The 16,635-nt window shown below is 48.4% G+C and overlaps 1 protein-coding gene across 5 annotated transcripts in view; it reads left to right on the top strand.

Annotated features, from left to right (window-relative positions):
- The window catches only part of LOC136713478 (pleckstrin homology domain-containing family G member 5), a 69,168-nt gene that overhangs the window by 16,750 nt on the left and 35,783 nt on the right, over positions 1 to 16,635 (top strand). For 4 of the 5 annotated variants that reach the window (XM_066690575.1, XM_066690573.1, XM_066690574.1 and 1 more), the window contains exon 2: positions 272 to 348. In XM_066690575.1, coding sequence (XP_066546672.1) covers positions 272 to 348 — 77 coding nt within the window. Of the gene's footprint in view, positions 1 to 271; positions 349 to 10,685; positions 11,090 to 16,635 lie in introns of those variants that run through there. The other variant, XM_066690576.1, reaches the window with a different exon arrangement.

The raw sequence follows: 16,635 nt of genomic DNA, 5'->3' as shown, positions 1-16,635 counted from the left end.
AAACTTTCCGATCAGGATTCCGTCGCGCAGTTCCGAGGAATATTCCTTTCATACATCGGCCACGTATTGCTTCGGCGGCTCCCGTCCACGGAGGTCTTTTCCTTCAGCTTCAAAGCAACGCACAGGGAACAGTTTGTCCGAGAGGCCGTTGCACATAAAACCTGAACGGCAGCACGGACTGTTACACAATGTCCAGCCGTGCCCCTCTGACGGACAGACTCCCTCTGCGCTCGTCTCTCAGACTCACGGCGTTAACCCTTTTGTGTTGCAGATGAGAAGTCCCTCCCAGAGGAGAAGTGCGTCGTCTGTCAGCACCCCGACTGCCCCGAGCCACGGCGGGCGGCCAAGGTAAGAGCCGGGGGTCGGGGTCAGAGGTTGCCCAGTGCCTCGGTGATGTCTCCTGCCTGTTGTGTACTGCTGGGGACAGGGTTAACCCAGAGCGCCGTTTAGGACACGGATGGACAGACTGGAATTCGGTTTTGTTTTGAAGAGACCTTATATAACCAGTCTGCTATATTGGCTTTTCATCTGGCGGAGGATTGTTGTGAGTGTATAGAGGATTGTGCTTGTTTCTGGTGCGCAGGTTCGGTTATACACATGTATTTATATTAAATTATTCATTTGCAACGAGTTTCAATCTCACAGGAAACCATTTTTGCTGATTAGCCGGCAGTGGCTCCTCTGCAGAGGCCGATATTCGCTCTTGTCAGCAGGTCGGAGGTTATAAGGGTTTTTTTGAGGCCAGTCGTTTGCCACAAGCAGTTTCTTTTTTAGTAAAGGAAAGGGAGCTTCTTTCAGAGTCGGGCCATTTTGTATGCGTTTCTTCTCTCGAGTAAGAAGCGGAGCAGACTGTCTGGCCGTGTGGCTGTGAAATGAATTATTGTTTTATTGCTTTGGTTTCTAAAACGAGAACAGCCAGATTAGCTGCAGACCCAAATCCTTGCGCTGGGCTCCCCTCCCTCCTCAGTGCTGTTTTTTTTTTTTTCTTCTGTTCTTTGAGAGAGATTAAGTGTTCCTCGTCCACTCCCTGAACCGAGTTGGGGTTGGGAGAGACGGAGAGTCCTGTCCCGTGCGAAGGGGGGGACTGCCCGCCGAGTGTAGAAGAAAGAAGCCCGGTCTCTTGTCAGGGTCTTTAATTGTCTCGTAACTTATTTCCTGTCGTGCATTGCTGTACTGGCCGTACCGCAGGAGCCCTGCCATTTAAAACCGAGCAGCGCCAAAATAATGTTCGCGTGCGAAACAACACCAGGCACAAAAAGGAGTGGGCATGAAGATGTACGGAAGTGCCTGGGTGCACAGAAGCTGGATTTGTTTTTAATTGCTAAGGTCGATTGTGGGTTTCGAGTTTGTCTTCCTTGGTCCGGAGTGCCACATTTTGGGTGCTGTTCGAGAGGGCGTATGAAAGCAGTGGTTTGGTGACTGGGCAGATACTATTGATTTACAGATTATCGCACCTCCTTTTGTGATCTGTAATAAACTGTTAAGCCCCCAACCTGTTCCTCAACTGATTTTTTTGAAGAGATGTGTCCGTCCTACTATAATATGACTCTGGGTTCATTTCAGCTCACTGCCGATCACAGCCATGGTTATTTCACTGTCAGTTCTGGGCTCTGAATGCGTCTCTTAATGGCACCTGTCTTATTTGGTGAATAATTCTGGAAATATAGGGTGAAATGTGCATTTGCAGATTCTCACCAGCAGGGGGCAGTAGTGAGACGGTGACGGTGGGATCAAAAGACCTGCTACTGGTTTCTGTAGGACCGAAAACACGGAGAGCCCTGATACGACTGGATTCTTTAGGAAAAGTATAAACCTAAAAATAAACTCCCCTCCAAACCAGTTTCTCGAAACACAGGGTTAAACTCCGGTTTTCAGTCCGAGACATCAGAATCTTAGTCTTTCTCATGGGTTTTTCTGTGCCATGTCTTTGAGTGATTCGGGTCTTTCTGAACATTTTAGGACAGGTTGTGTTTAAAATCCCCGCACAAAAGGGGTGGACGTTTTGGCTTCCCCGTCCTGCGTCTGGGATCTAGGAAGTGACCTCACCCTACAGTGTCCGTGATGTCGTGCAAGGTCAACCGCAAGAGGGAGAGCGAAAACTAGTTTTCCATGTGATTTACTGGGATGAGGCTATGTCTATACTTGTTCCTCACATCCCACTTTCTCTCTGCCACCTCTCTTTCCTCCTTTGTGTGACCTTTTGCACCTTTCTTCTCTCTCCCTGCCTTTCACCCTCCCCTCTGTTGTACCAGTCCTTCTCTGTTTCTGTATGACTCTCTCTCCTGTCTTTGTCTTGTTCCCCTCTCGCTCTCCCGCCTCGGTGGATGGGGTAAAAATGGAGAACTTTAAAAGAAAAACAAGAGACACAGGGAAAGGAAGAGTTTGACAGAGGGGTGGGAAAATAACAGTGGGGAGAAGGGAGGAACCGAAGAGGAGAGTAGAGGGTTAAAAGAACCTTGGAGCGATTTAAAAAGCAAAACTACAGAGGGATAGAGTGACGAGGACAGGCTGGTGAGGGAGGAGAGCACAGAGATGACAGCCATGCCCTTGATCTAGGAATTAGCAGCTTCCACGAAAACCGCCTTATTACAGAGATGAGTTTCACAAGCGAAGATTAAAACGAGAAAAAAAGAAAAAGGTAGAATACTTCCTTAAATCCCCGGGCCGAGCGCCCTGCCGCTTAAACCCTGCGATCGTAATACGTCGACGAATGAAGGACAGAACCTGTATATTCAGTGCCTAATTGCACAGCGGCTTTTAACGCATCTTCTACACTTTAGTAGATGTGGATTAATGTTGAGAAAATAATACATTTCTTTTTCACGAGGCAGTCGGAGTCGGATGTCTTTGCTCCTTGAAAATTTGGCGACAATTTCAGTTTTTCCGGGGGGCTTTACGGATATACGAACTTGTAAGATGAGACTCGTACGAAAGGAGCCCAGTGGAGTAGGCTGTCCGAGCCGTGGCTGTTTATGGTTTATTTGAAATACCTTATGTCAGAAATGCCTGGCCAAGTCATTGTTTCCAAGTCTTTTCCTTGTTTTATCTTTTTTTAAGGAGGCTGACGTCGTGGCTGGATGGCGGAGAGCAGTAAATGTTTTTAGGATTTTTTGAATACCTCGGACAGAGCTGCCCAGACTTTTTCTTTTGCCTTAGAGGGTGAGCTGCTTGAATTCTCCCCGCTGTGACTCGGTTTCTGTGGGGAGTGGAGGAGGTGTAGCTACGCAAATACAATCACAGCCCCACGGGGCCTGTGCTGATACTTTCCGTTCCCGTTTAGGCGGCGTTGTCGGCGTAATTAAATTACAGCGGCCACTTCCACGGTTATGAGAGCTGACGTGTGCTGAAACGCAGCGGCTATTCTTGTATTTTTGCATCAGGTGACGCAGCAATAGTTATCACGTATGATGCTGACCATTACAAAATATTAAATGTTGACCACACAGTTTTATACTACGTTTCTAAAGCGGGCGATCTCAAGCTTCTCGACTAACCGGTTAGTTTGATGCATTGAACTCTGGTTTGCGTTTTGATGCACTGCAAACAGATGAGCTGACTCCATGACCTCTGACCCTCTGCTGTGGGAACATCTGGTAGTGACATCAGGGCTCTGAAGTCAACGGGAGCCTGGATTTGTCTTTAATTGCTAAGGTCGATTGTGTGTTTCGAGTTTGTCTTCCTTGGGTGCCACATTTTGCGTGCCGTTCGAGAGGGCGTATGAAAACAGTGGTTTGGTGACTGGGCAGATACTACTGATTTACAGATTATTGCACCTCCTTTTGTGATCTGTAATAAACCGTTAACCCCCCCACCTGTTCCTCAACTGTTTTCTGAAGAGATGGGCCCTGTTTTGGCCGGCGATGTCGGCGTAATTAAATCGGAGCAGGCAGAGCAGAGCGTTACTGCACACCTATGGGACAGCAGCATGAAACCACAGAACAGGACTAGACAGAACCTAGAGGCAGGGGGCTGATTTTGTTGATTTATTTAAATTATTTATTTACTTATTGCCAGACACCCATATCCAGGGCGACTGACTGTTTACACAAGCCTTACAAAGAGGCAGTCAGTTTTGTATAGAGGCACAAAGTACTGATCACACTGTAGCCAGTCAGCTGCTGAACACACCGCAGCCCTCTAACACTGAGCTAATAAATAGGTCTTAGTGGGACATTTTAATGGCTCATAACTAAAAATAATTGAACGCCTGTGCCAGAGCAGGGGTTTCTGGGTAACCAGATGGCTGGATGAAGGCCTCGTTGCGTAAGACGGGTACAGGGTTTGTTTCTCCTACTCTTACACATCTGTTCTCTCTGGCGTCCCGATTATTAGCTTCCAACATCAGCGCTACCGATGAACCGCCTGCCTCTGATCGTGACTCGTCGCTCTCCTCTCTGTCTGAAATCTTATGAGGCGCTTGTTTCACTGTTCGGTTGGCCTGCTCCTGCTGGGAGACTTCTCACTCGTTTTGAAAGTTCAATATGCCCGGATCCTCGACGGCTTGCCTGTTGTTAATGAGCCATGTTCACCGCTACTGGAGACGTGCAGGCAGAATATGGGTCCTATGGGACCCTGACTTTGTAAAGCACATAGAGATGATATTCTCCACAATGGCACTATATACAATTGATTTAATAGCCTGCAGTCAGTGCGACTAGAGGGATTGGTCTTTTTTGGTCTTCATATAATCCAGCAAAGCGCACAGTTGCTGCAGAGCGTTGTACTGGAATTCCTCAACCAGTCTGCAGAGTTTTAATCATTGTGATGTCATCGCACATTGTACTTTTTATGTTTCTGTTTATGAACTAATAAACAATATATGCTTTCATTATAAAATACTCTGTTAAACGAGAAATGTCTTTAAACTTTATATGAATTAGATTGGATTGGCAACATCTATTTAAACCATTAAGTGTCCTTTTTCCCCACGCTGGGCTGATCTAAGATGACTTTCCAGTCATCCGCTTAGTGTCGTGCAGCGTTCTCGGAATAATGATGATCTCTGCTCCGCTGGGATTCTCCCCAAAAGGTTTCTGATGCAATGGCTGCCCTTCACCCTTGATCTTCTTTAGTTTCCTACCTGTTGCTTCCCATAGACCTCCTTGTTTTGTTTCAGTATTATCTCTCTGAACTTCCTGGGGGCCTCGAGCAGTTGTGTGTGTAGGGTGTCTGTCTGGAGCCTGTCTCGTCTTGCATGGTTGTGTATTCACTGTGGGCCTGGTGACGTAGACAGCACGGCGATTGAGTGGAGACACTCCCGGGTGGGTGTGAGTTACCGACGGAGAAAATCGAAGACATAATTTCTGGGAAAAGGTGCCAGTCTTGGTCTTGCATGAAGGTTTTTCTCTGGTCTCACAATGAAGGCTTTGATCTCTCATGTGTCCAATCGTTTGCTTAATGAACTTGAATGCGTTGTTTTGAATGTTGTTTATATGAACATCTATACATGACTTTTCTCTGCCTGTAAAGCTTTTCCCCGTGTCCAATGAACCATATCAGTGTTTGAGAATCAATGTATACGTTTCCACGCGAGTCGTGAAGTGCTGGCTGGAGGCCAGGCCAAGACTCGGAGGAACGCCGGTCGGACGATCAATATCATTGCCGATCGCGAGCAGCGTGTGAAGCAGCCAACGGAGGGAAGGCGCTGGCTGTGTGTTTTGTTTATACATCGCTTCCAAAACGCAACAGGAAAGAAAATATCACACGGATAAGAAAAACATGGCCTCACACTTCACTGGGTGTAGAGATTAAAATCTGTTTTCATCTTTTCTTTTCCTTATTATCCCCTTTTGGCAGTCGGCGAGGAGGGCCCGGTGTACATTGCAACGGGAGAAAACTTGCCTCCATCTTTTTCATGTGGGTTGCGAAGGGTGTGTTGAAATCGAGGGACAGGACGTGGACTTTGCTTGGTCGCAGTTGAATGGGCAATTTCACAGGCACTGCATATGTATCGAACCACTTTTGTCGAACCAGCTCACATCCTCACCTTCTGACCGTTTTAAGAGGCTCCATTTTAGCCTCCAGGGATCGGACCCCTGTCCCGTTGGCGTAGCGCTGTGTGGACAGACCCCGTCCCGTCAGCCAGCCAGCCAGCCAGCCTTCGAGCTGAAATGAGACGCAGCCACAGTCGGTGGCCAAAACGTCTGTTCACTCTCCCCAATGTGTGAATGCAATTACCGGACCTGCATGCCAGTGAAGAGTAGCTCATGTGAAAGCTATGTCTGATGGATCAGTTTGTTGTGTTACTCACTCGAGGACGCGCGTTGGATCTTTTATCTGTCCACTCCATGGTGTTTAAATCTGGCCTGCGTGTGTGATTGACATTGAGATACAGACAGAGACTGACGGGGCCTCAGCTTCTCAGACAGTGTGGATAGGAGCTCTGGACTCCACCGTCTTCTTACTGTAGGAGAGCAACGGCGCCGGCCCGATCCCGAGACTCGTCAGCCGGTACAAGAGAAGAGAGAGCCAGGGATGCTGCCGCAAACATGACAGGCTGTTCGAGCCGGGGACAAGTCGTTTCTTGCCCAACACTCGTGTCAAAATGCCTGATTTAATGTGTTTGTTCAGGGAAAAAAATCCACGGCCTGCCAGAGAGGGCTCTTTGAGTGATTGCCAGTTCTCTCTCTATCTCTCTCTCTCTTTTCCTTTAACGGCTCTGTGATGTTGCGTGGCGGACTTAGCTGGAACTGCATCCACAGGCTCTTACAGGTCCAGCTGTGTTGGAACCGGGATCCACACAATATTTTGAGGAGCGGCGTTTGCGATAAGAGATGACAATGTTGTTTAATTTAATTTGATTTCCTTGAAGATTTAATCTATATTGGTGGCAGGAAGTTAGGAGTGCGGGGGAGTGTCAGCAATTCCAGACAATTTCTCCTGAAAACTGTAACCCTGAGAAATGATTATTATTAATAATAATAAATGATTGCAGATTATGTCATAGATTCAGTGCAAAAGGATCAGACCTAACAATAGCCCCCCGTTTGATCTCAATTAATTTTTTCATTATTTGCTTTTATTGAGAAGAATGGCTTAGATGAATTCACACAGTCCTCAAGTATGTATCTGTATAATTATAAATTAAGTTATCCCTCTTTGTCGTCCCTCGGTACCACGTCTGGTTTGGCAGATATGTTTTGTGAAACATTTTGTCATCCCTCTCTACACCAACTCCTTTCTGAAACGAATCCTCCTTACTCCCAATCTCTGGCTTGTGTGTGTGTGTGTGTGTGTGTGTGTGTGTGTGTGTGTGTGTGTGTGTGTGTGTGTGTGTGTGTGTGTGTGTGTGTGTTACAACAGGATATGCCATGAAGTCAAACAGAAAACGCCCCTGACACACAACTCCTTGAGAAACATTAATCCTTTTTTTCCTCTCCCTCCAGTATACTTTTACAGTTTCGGAGTGTGTACCTTTTTCTATTAGTGAAAGGATCTGATCGACAGTATCTGATTTAATATCACAGTTCACTGTTCAAACAAAGGTCAACGATTCACCTTTGATTGGAAAACCCACGTCAGTACTGTATATCCTCTTTTTATTATTTTTTGCTGAAAGTCCTCCCAAGAAAGTCGCAGTTTTGGCTGGGACTGAATGACTTGAGTTGGACAGGAATTTGTTTAATCAGTCTCAGAGCGGCTTCGGGACCCCGGATCAGAAAGCTCCAGTAGGTAAACATGACTGCGGCCGACCTGACTTCAAAGCCGCATCTTGACTCTTTTGATTTCTTTTTCTTCTGAAAGGAAATCCTGCTTCTCTTTCTGTGTTCGGAAGCAAAAAGCCTCATCTGATTGCGTGTGCACCCCCTGCCCTCTCCGCGGGATTTGTTTTGTAGCCGATTTGCGAAGGGTTAAGTCCGTCCACCCGCCAGCCGGAGGTCAGGCCGCCGCCCGGGCACCCTCCCTACCTGGGAGCCCGAAAAAGTCTCCCAGCATTGCAATTACTGCGTGGCGGAGCTCCCCGCCTTTAAATATAGGCTGTGCCGACAGAAGGAGACTCCAGACTCCAGGCAAGGTTTTTTTTAAAGGTCTGTACATTCGCCAGGCTTTCCCTGCGACCGTCGCTCCTCCGCACGCCGGGGTGATAGAGCAAGATAATTGTGAGAAGCTCCCGGGGGTGAAGATTTACTGACGAAAGGGTCGAGGTGGTGGGAGGAGGAAGGGATCTCCTCCATTCTCTGTCTCTGTGTGGTTATAGAGCCAAGAAGTCACGGGCTGACAGAGGCGGGACAGCAGGGGGAAAAGTACTGAGAGACGGCTGAGGAGCTGGCAGCGTGGTCTGTTGGCCAGACTAATGCGAAGGGAGACTGAGGGCATTGCTGACCTTACTAACACCTACCCCTGCCTTTGCGTAGCGACGGCCAAGCAGTCCTTCTCTCGCACACGGCATCGGAGAACAAAATCCCGGCCCAACGCTAACCTGGACCAAATCCAACCTTAAGTTAGGGTCTTGCACCTTATCACGCACAACATAGCAGCTTCGTGTAGCGGCAGAAAGTGGCATCCAACAACACGTTCAACTGCGATAGGCTGATCTGACCTTCTCGGATTGGCCAAGGTTGGATTTGGTAAATAGAAGAGAAGAAGGAGACAAACCGCTGACACTCTCGGTTCATCTGTAAACAGAAAGAGAACAGTCTGACCATGATAGCAAACAAACCCGTTTACCTCCGTTCTTCCCGTGTCCGAACGGGACAAAGAAGCAAAGCGTTGTTTAATCACAGATTTCTGTCTCGATTCCGCCTGCTGTGTTTTGGACACACATTCTCTGCTTGTACAGACAGCATGGTGATTGTAGCGCACCGAGTCGCTACAAGATATTTTCCTCAATGGCCGTGGCTGTCCCACATTAGTCAAGACAAGCATGTAAACAAGGGAAACGCAACGTAAACAGTCCCAGTCATGCTGATGTGTGCAGCCTCTCCGTTTATGCTCTACCGAGGGGGGGGTCTCTGCCATTTTGTCATTTGTGAGTCACCTTGGATAAAGGCCTCAAGCCAATGATTAAAGAAGAAATTATAATCACATAAATAGACCTGAGAGAAGATTATGCCCCTAATATCCCAGATTACAACACCTACAAATTAATTCATGAAAACCTTTATTAAACAGTGGAAGAATGTTGGGGAGGCTTTCGTCTGGCGATGATGATGATGATGATGTTGATGACACACATGTACATACCTCCTACTGAAGAAAGTGAATGGTGTCTCTACGAAAGCGGTACACATGGGCAGGTTTCAGACACCAGCAGGTACAGACCACAAAGTATAAACTGAATCACCCCCATGGAAGTCATGTAGGTATGTTTACAGTAGTGTTTAAGAGCTACGCACAATGCCAGTGAAAAGGCACTCCTCTACCTTCTCACAGGAAAGAAAGCATTTGAAATCCGCAAACGGGATACATGGAAAAGCAACGCATCAAGGTGGCACCCACCCACGAGTTTCCTGTCCGAACGCTTAATTTCCAAAGCCCCCCCCGGAGTGTGTGGCTCACTCTGACAGAAACTCGTGGATGACAAACCTCTGCAACTCCCTTTTCCTCCTCATGCCTTTGTGGGTTATCTCCCCTGATCTGTGTTCTCCTAAACACGCGATGTGACGGGAAAAGGGCCTGAAATTATTGCAGCTCCTCTCCTGCAGCTGGGGCCGCGAGAGAGAGAGACGCATGACCGACGCATGACCGACCCCGTCTGCTCGGAGGATTTCCGACCCTGCTTTTAATCATAACCGAGTGTCTGACGCGGCCATCCGTATGGGTGCTCTGCGCTCTGGTGCCTCTGATGCAGCCTGGCGTGTTTCAGGGAACTTAACATCAAACACTCCCCCCCGCACCCCATCCCACACCACTCAGGAACCCATCCAAAAGGCAATCGGGAAGGCTTTTGTAGGGATCTTTCAGTTCACTTTACTTGTGGTTGCTGTTTGGGGGGATGGGGGCTAAAGTGTAATTTCTGTAGCCCCTCAGGCCCAGCCTTCCAGCAGCTACAGCTTTTTTTCTAGACGGGTGGAAACTTACAGAAGATGAAGAGAGAGGGTTAATTAGTAGAGAGATGGAGAGAGCGAGCGATGGGGAGAGAGCACAAGTCGGAGAGAGAGATTTGCACAGAGCAGGAGAGCAGCCCCCCCATCCCGGCCCAAGCAACCAGCCACCAGCCCTGCAGTGGACGTCGTCCTGAACGAGAGGCGCCTGTTCCAAGGCAAGCGAGTGCTGAAGCTCAGGTGCCCTACGAGTGAATGTGCCCTGAAGACCCTGGCAGCGCCGCCCTTCAGAGACCCAGAGATGGTCGTCCTACACATGGGGACCAACGACCTGCCCCACCACCGCAGAGAGCTCCCCGTCACCCTACGAAAAGCTGCAGAGACGTTAAAATGGATGAAAAGGAAAATGAAACGTTATTGTATTTAATTTCAAGGTACCCAATTGCTTTGGCAATGCTTGTGTATAAACATCTCATGCCAATAAAGCTCGTTTGAATTTGAGAGAGAGTGTCAGATCGAGAGCCAGTGATTTGTTCTTCCCTGAAGTCATGACTCAGTCAGTCAGAGGCTCCGCCGGCCAGTGATCTGTGCGTTGCTCACGCTGTGTGTGTTTTGCTGTCGAGAGAGAGAGAGAGAGAGAGAGAGAGAGAGAGAGCGGGGAGGAGGAGGAGGAGGAGGAGTGGGGGGGCGGCGGCATAGTATCACAGCTGCAGTGAGCTCTCCCTCACACTCGCATGAACCCAACCTGCCAGACTGCCAGCCAGCCTTCCTCTCTACCTTACCTGCCTGTCCGTCTCAGACGGAGCAAATCACACGCCGCTGCCCTGCGCTCCCGTCGGACCGACCAGAGCAGAGCAGGTTGGGATCTGAGTGTGTCCTCGCTGTCCTTGGTTTTTTTTTTGTTTGTTTTTGTTTGGCTTTTTTCCTCTCCTCGGCATTTGAGCCGAATCACGGATTACCATCTATTCCCTCGGGGCGAGTGGGGGGGGAGCAGGGATTGTGAGAGAAGGATCTGTGTCCAGCCGGTTAGGCCCGTGTGACAGGAGCCTGCAGGGGAGCAGACTCTGGGAGCCCCTCGCTGATCTGCTGCCGACAACGGTCTCTAGGTGAGTGAAAGCTCTGCATACCGAAGAGGTGGCCGAGCCCAACCCAGTGGCCCGTCTGCCCTGGTTGGCTCATGTCTGATGTCTTGAGCGTTGGGATTCTTGTCCACCGTGGTGCCTACGTTGTCACAGTGGGGTGTTACAGCTCAGGGGTGTGAATATCTCCCTATCTCTCTCTCCTGGGGCAATTATGACCGTCTAGATATGAACAGGTGGGAAGCCTTCAGGGCACTGCCAAGTACCTGCACTGGAATTCTTTCTCCCATTTGCCAAGAAAGTTTAAAAGCATAACTTGCTGCTGAAATGCAACATAATACAGAAGTGTGCTGCAAGTTCAACAGACAAGTCTACTTTAAAAAGGGATCTTTGGTGCTGTAGCTACTTCAGTTAACTAGAGTTAATGTTAATCCTTAAACGGGGAGCTCTCTGCCTCTGCATTGTTATTATGTTTTGCTTGGCTGTTGTTTCCTCCCTTGGGCTTTTGTCTCATGACCTCCGTCTGTGGGTCGACCACAATGGTATTGGAAGGTAAACACGGTGCAGTCACCAGACTTCTTAGCTCTGAGGACAAGGACCCGAAAGGAAACCTACAAACATGTTGACATTAAAAAAGAAAAGAAATCGGTGACGGCACCGTGTTTATTTGTGGATTTCCTAGCATCTATTCTAGGCTACCTACAAGAGACTGAACATGAAGGCTAAATAGGGAACAATGCAAAGTTGACCTGGCTGTGTGTTTGTAATGGACCGTAAGCAGTTACACAAACAATGGTCTAGTCCATTTCCTATGATGCAGGACTGAGAACGATTCCAAATCGGCCGATAATGTAGAAGTTTGTTTGTTTTGTTCTTTGTTTAATTGTCAAACTGTTTCTCGGAGGGAATGGAATCATTTCGGTCTTGGAAAGCGATAGCGCCGGTAATCACCGGGCAGGGCTGGCGAGGGAACCGTCTCATGATCGTGCGTTCCGGCTCCGATGGCACGCGGAGGCTTTCTAGGGTTCACGAAAAATCCTCTGACCGGCTCTCTTCCCAGGCTGTTATTGTTTCCCAATTAAGATGGCATAAGAGCAGAAATAAAATACACCGAGATCGGATTCAAGTCTGCATTCTTTCTCGGCTGTCTGCAGAGTTCACATCTGCTTCTTATATAAACAAACCCAGGTCCTCTCTCTCTCCCTCCTCTTTCATAATGCACTAGAAGTTTGGTCTGGCTTTCCACTTGCTGGCGATTTCTGAATTAAGTGGATCAACTTAATTTTCACTCATTATTATTCATCACATTTCCGTCTTAATATCTAACAGATTTTTTTTTATTTGTGCGAACGCTAGATCCGTTCTTCGCAGCCTCTGTGCTGAGCCTGCTTTGCAGAGACCTGTGAAATGTGCTGTTTCCATGCAGGCAGCTCTGACCGCAGTCTGTGCACATGCGAGCCCCTGTTGTCGAGAGGTTAGACAGATTTGTGCAAACAAGCCTGCTTGGCGTGTGACCCGAGGGCCTGTATGTGGCGAGGAGGCGGAAGAAGGGCTTTGCAAGAAAACGATACTCTGATCCAGCACTGGGATTGTGTTATCTGGTGCTATATCTTGTTATTCCCGTGGTCCAGTGTAATGAAATGTAATGATGCTCACTTGTCCCCTTGAGTGGTGCATTGGCCAGGGTGAGCTTGCACAAGGGTTTGCTCATTGTTCATGTAGTTTCACTTGTTGTAAATTATCTCCATCCCAATCTAGATCAGCAACAGCAGTGTGAAATAATTTGGCAGCAGTCTGTTATTATTTTCTTATTCATTTTATTCCTTTTTATTTAGTATAGCGCCCTGCTCAAAGGTGCACCGCAGAATGCTTCCCACAATGTCCTGGGACTGCGTGTGGAGACCTGAGATCTGACACCCTGACACGAGTCTAAAGTCCCACAGCGTTTCGATTTTCATGTTCTTAGGAGGCGAGAACTAAATTTACATTTCACTGGCATCTGCGTGTTCCTCCACCCTGTGCATCAATCAGTCGACAAGTCTTTTGAGATTATAAAGCGCCTTTCAGGACCTGCCTGATTATATATTAAAAAAACAAAAGTCAACCAGCCTTTCTCTCCCCAAAGCTGCAACACGTTTAAAACTACAGATAAGCCTTCCTTTTTGTTTGTTTTTTAGTTTTGCAATGGCTGTGTCTCTGTGCAATACGTGTTGAAGGCTCTGAGCTGTTTCAATGTGTCGGGACACATCTCGGCACAGACACGATGCTACGTGTTTTGTTTTCTCTTCCCTAGCGGCTTCAGACGTCAGGTAAATAAATAAATAAAGCGGCAGGTATGCAGTCGACAGGCAGGCCGGCAGGCCGGTGAGCGAGCCGGGACAAGTCGAGACAGCTAGGCCACAGCCCTGCTCCGCAACACCAGCGCCCACGGGAATGCTGGGAAAGGCAGCCAGTGTGATCTCTTGATTCTCGCCTCCTACGTCGGCTCACTTTTCCCCTGCTTGCATCAGCGGACCGTCTTAGAAATGTGCCTGTTCAATTCACCCTCCTGCTGCCCTGCTGTTCGGATGAGTAACACACCCCACCTCGGCTCTAGTAGTAGATTTAGATGCAGAAAAGATCATTACTGTCACAATCACGACTGGGATGGCCTGAGCAACATCCTCTCTGCGGTGCTGTGTTGTGGTGTGCTCCTCTTTGTGCACTGTGTTGTGGTGTGCTCGTCTTGGCTGTGCTGCCTTTCACATGATCCAGTTCAGATGGCAGTAACTGTCTTCCCTGCCCCTGTACAAGAAAAGAAACTAAAAAAAACAACGCAATAACAACGAAAACCACAGACATCTACTTCGGTTTCCTCCCGGGGTGAATGAAAGTATACCGGGGTCGGGCGTGCTTCAGAAACCCAGTGGAAATCTCAGGGCTGCACCCCAGACTATTTACTGTGGTTTCCTTAATGACTAATCTGGGAAAATCTTGATCTTGACACCCCCTCCTCCCCCAAGAAAGGCATCCCACTTTTGATCTTAAGACTTGTAACCAAATCGCGCAGTTTCTCTTTGACTAAATTAAACCCAGGGCCTGAGATGTTTGTTTTTTTCCCCACTGCTCTGCTTCACACTTTAAAGGGGATGTTACGCATCTAGATTAGTGTTGACTGAGTTTCTTGCAGTTGGTAAAGGAAGCAAAATGGTGTTTGATCGGCTCAAGTGCTTTGGTGTTGGTAGTCGAGCGATTTGTGTGCGTCAGGAGGCGCGTGGGATTGTGTGTCCGTTCACAGTGCGTGACGGGACTCATTGCTGGCCACGGTGTTTTAACTTTTATGTCTTAAGATATACTAGCATATTGTGCGCTCTGGATGTGTGCATATATCTTTAGTTTATTTTTCCCCTTTCTGTATGAGAAAGTGTGTGCGTGTATGAGAGAGAGAGAGAGAGAGAGAGAGAGTCCACGTGTCTCTAAGCTCTCCGAGTGTATGTGTGGTACTGGAAAGCTTACCTCAGCCTCCGCCCTGTTCAAAGGGAGACCAAAAGAGCTTCTGTTTTTAGCTGTCCATGTGCATAAAACTGCAGACTTAATAGAAAACACCCCTCGGTTATGTAAGGCCGTGCTCCAGCCAGGCCTGGCACTGTGTGCTCATAGCGCTGGCTGGTGGCGGCACAGAGAGGGCCGTCCCTCTGCCTCCAGACGAACCGAAAGCCAGTCCAGTGACAAAAATAAAACGAATCACACTCGCGGATAGAAAAAAAGCACAAGCCCAAACGCAGCCTGTTTGAACCGTCCCCCTCTAATTCTCTCTTTCAATTTAATTTTTTTCTGTCCTATTAGCATCTCCTTCCCCCCCTCTTGTAATCGCTCTCTCTCTCTCCTCCACTCTCAATCCTCATCTGCTTTTACTGCCTCTCTCTCGCTATGCCGTCTCATACAGGTGTCCAAGAAAGACATGGAGAACGTCGTGCCTTCATTCCCTTTCAAGATGCACCTCATCTTAAAGCCCATTAAAGCAGATTACATGGACACGCTGTCAAGGGCCCCCGCTGAGCTCTGCCAGTCTGAGGCCCGCCCCGGTGTTAACGTCCACCGGTTCAGCTCACTCCTTCGCCTGCTTGGTATCAGTACAGCCGTGCGGTGGGGCAGCAGGGCAGGTCCGTTCCCCCAGGGCGAGGAAATCAGATGTAGTTGAATTCTGCACACAATCCAGTCTGAACATTGTGTCATTTACTTAGCACCCCCACATTCAATAAGCCTCAACCAGACATTTACATCACATTTCTTTCGCAATATTTGAATGCATGTTGCAGCTTCTTGTCACTGAACTTTCTAATGCTCCCACACCACACTTTTCCACAGCCAATACACTCGGATGGCCGTAGCTGTGGGCGTGCATGTCCATAGGGTGGATGTTCCCAAAATGTATTTCTCCTGTGAAGAGCGGGCGGAAGTAGTGGAGTTGCAACTGATGCATGAAAGATCCTGCCAAACGCACAATATGGGGTGTGCAGATCTTTTCGGTCTTGGGGGAGAAGGAGGGCGAAGCGGAGGAGACGTGGGCGGGACTGAAGTACCCGCCGTCATCCGAGTGTCCGTCTGTGTGCGTGTGGGAAGGGCACTGCAGGGGAGGCCACGGAGAGCTGCCTCCCTCCGTTCATAAAGCCAAGGAATGCAACGCTTATTAGGAAGGTCTTTATGGGTTCAGTAAGGTTTCCATTAGAAGGAGAGAGAGACTGAGATGACAGAAGTCCAGGGGGCTCAACATCTGCTCGGAGGCAGTGCCCGATTTAATGTTTCTAAATCGTTGGCTTATAGCTCTAATTAGCAAAGAAGATTAGAACACCCTGCTAGCTGTGTGTGTCTGTGTGTGTCTGTCCTGTCCTGTCTGTCTGTCTGTGTGTCTGTGTCTGTGTCTGTGTCTGTGTGTTGTTTGGGTCAGTCTCTGAACAAGCGAATGGCAGCTTGTGTGGGGGAGAAGGGGCGTTGCCGCTGAGCGCAGCACATCTCTCCCTGCCTCTGAATGACACACCCTCTTGCCAGGCAGACAGCACCAGATATGAGCCATCATTAGCTCATGCAAATAACTCCCCAGGACCCGTGTGATTCAGGGACAGGAGCTACTGCTTCACACGGTGTGCCTTCTTAGACTTCGAAATCGCACGCTACGATGACACACTGGGCACCAGTGAGAAATCTGAGTATTTGGGTTCCCTCTTTGTTTGTGTTGATCCCTTACTCACGTGGAGACGGTTTGTATCTGCAATTATCCAGTCGACACTCCCAGAGTGATGTCAGATGGGCAGCTTGGGACCTGGAGTTGCTCCTCTGTGCTCATAGTGCCCCCCGACTGAGGCTTAGATAGACCGAATCAAAGCGTTGACCTAGCCTAGTCTAAAAGTACCAACCTGTACCCGGTTGTTTATTCTCTGAATCAAATCACAACATGATAGGATACATGTCTGTAATGTGTCTCTCACAGGTGTGTCAAAGTTTGATTTGGTTTACAACCACTGCTTAATACTAACATCTGCGTGATTTCTGACAGCTCTCTCTCTTACAAGAAAATAACCCGGCATAGCCTAGCG

Source organism: Amia ocellicauda, chromosome 18 (assembly GCF_036373705.1).
Source record: "Amia ocellicauda isolate fAmiCal2 chromosome 18, fAmiCal2.hap1, whole genome shotgun sequence".
Classification (NCBI taxonomy): Eukaryota; Metazoa; Chordata; class Actinopteri; order Amiiformes; family Amiidae; genus Amia; species Amia ocellicauda.
The sequence above is the reverse complement of the archived record's forward strand: the minus strand, read 5'-3'. Positions and strand labels throughout refer to the sequence as shown.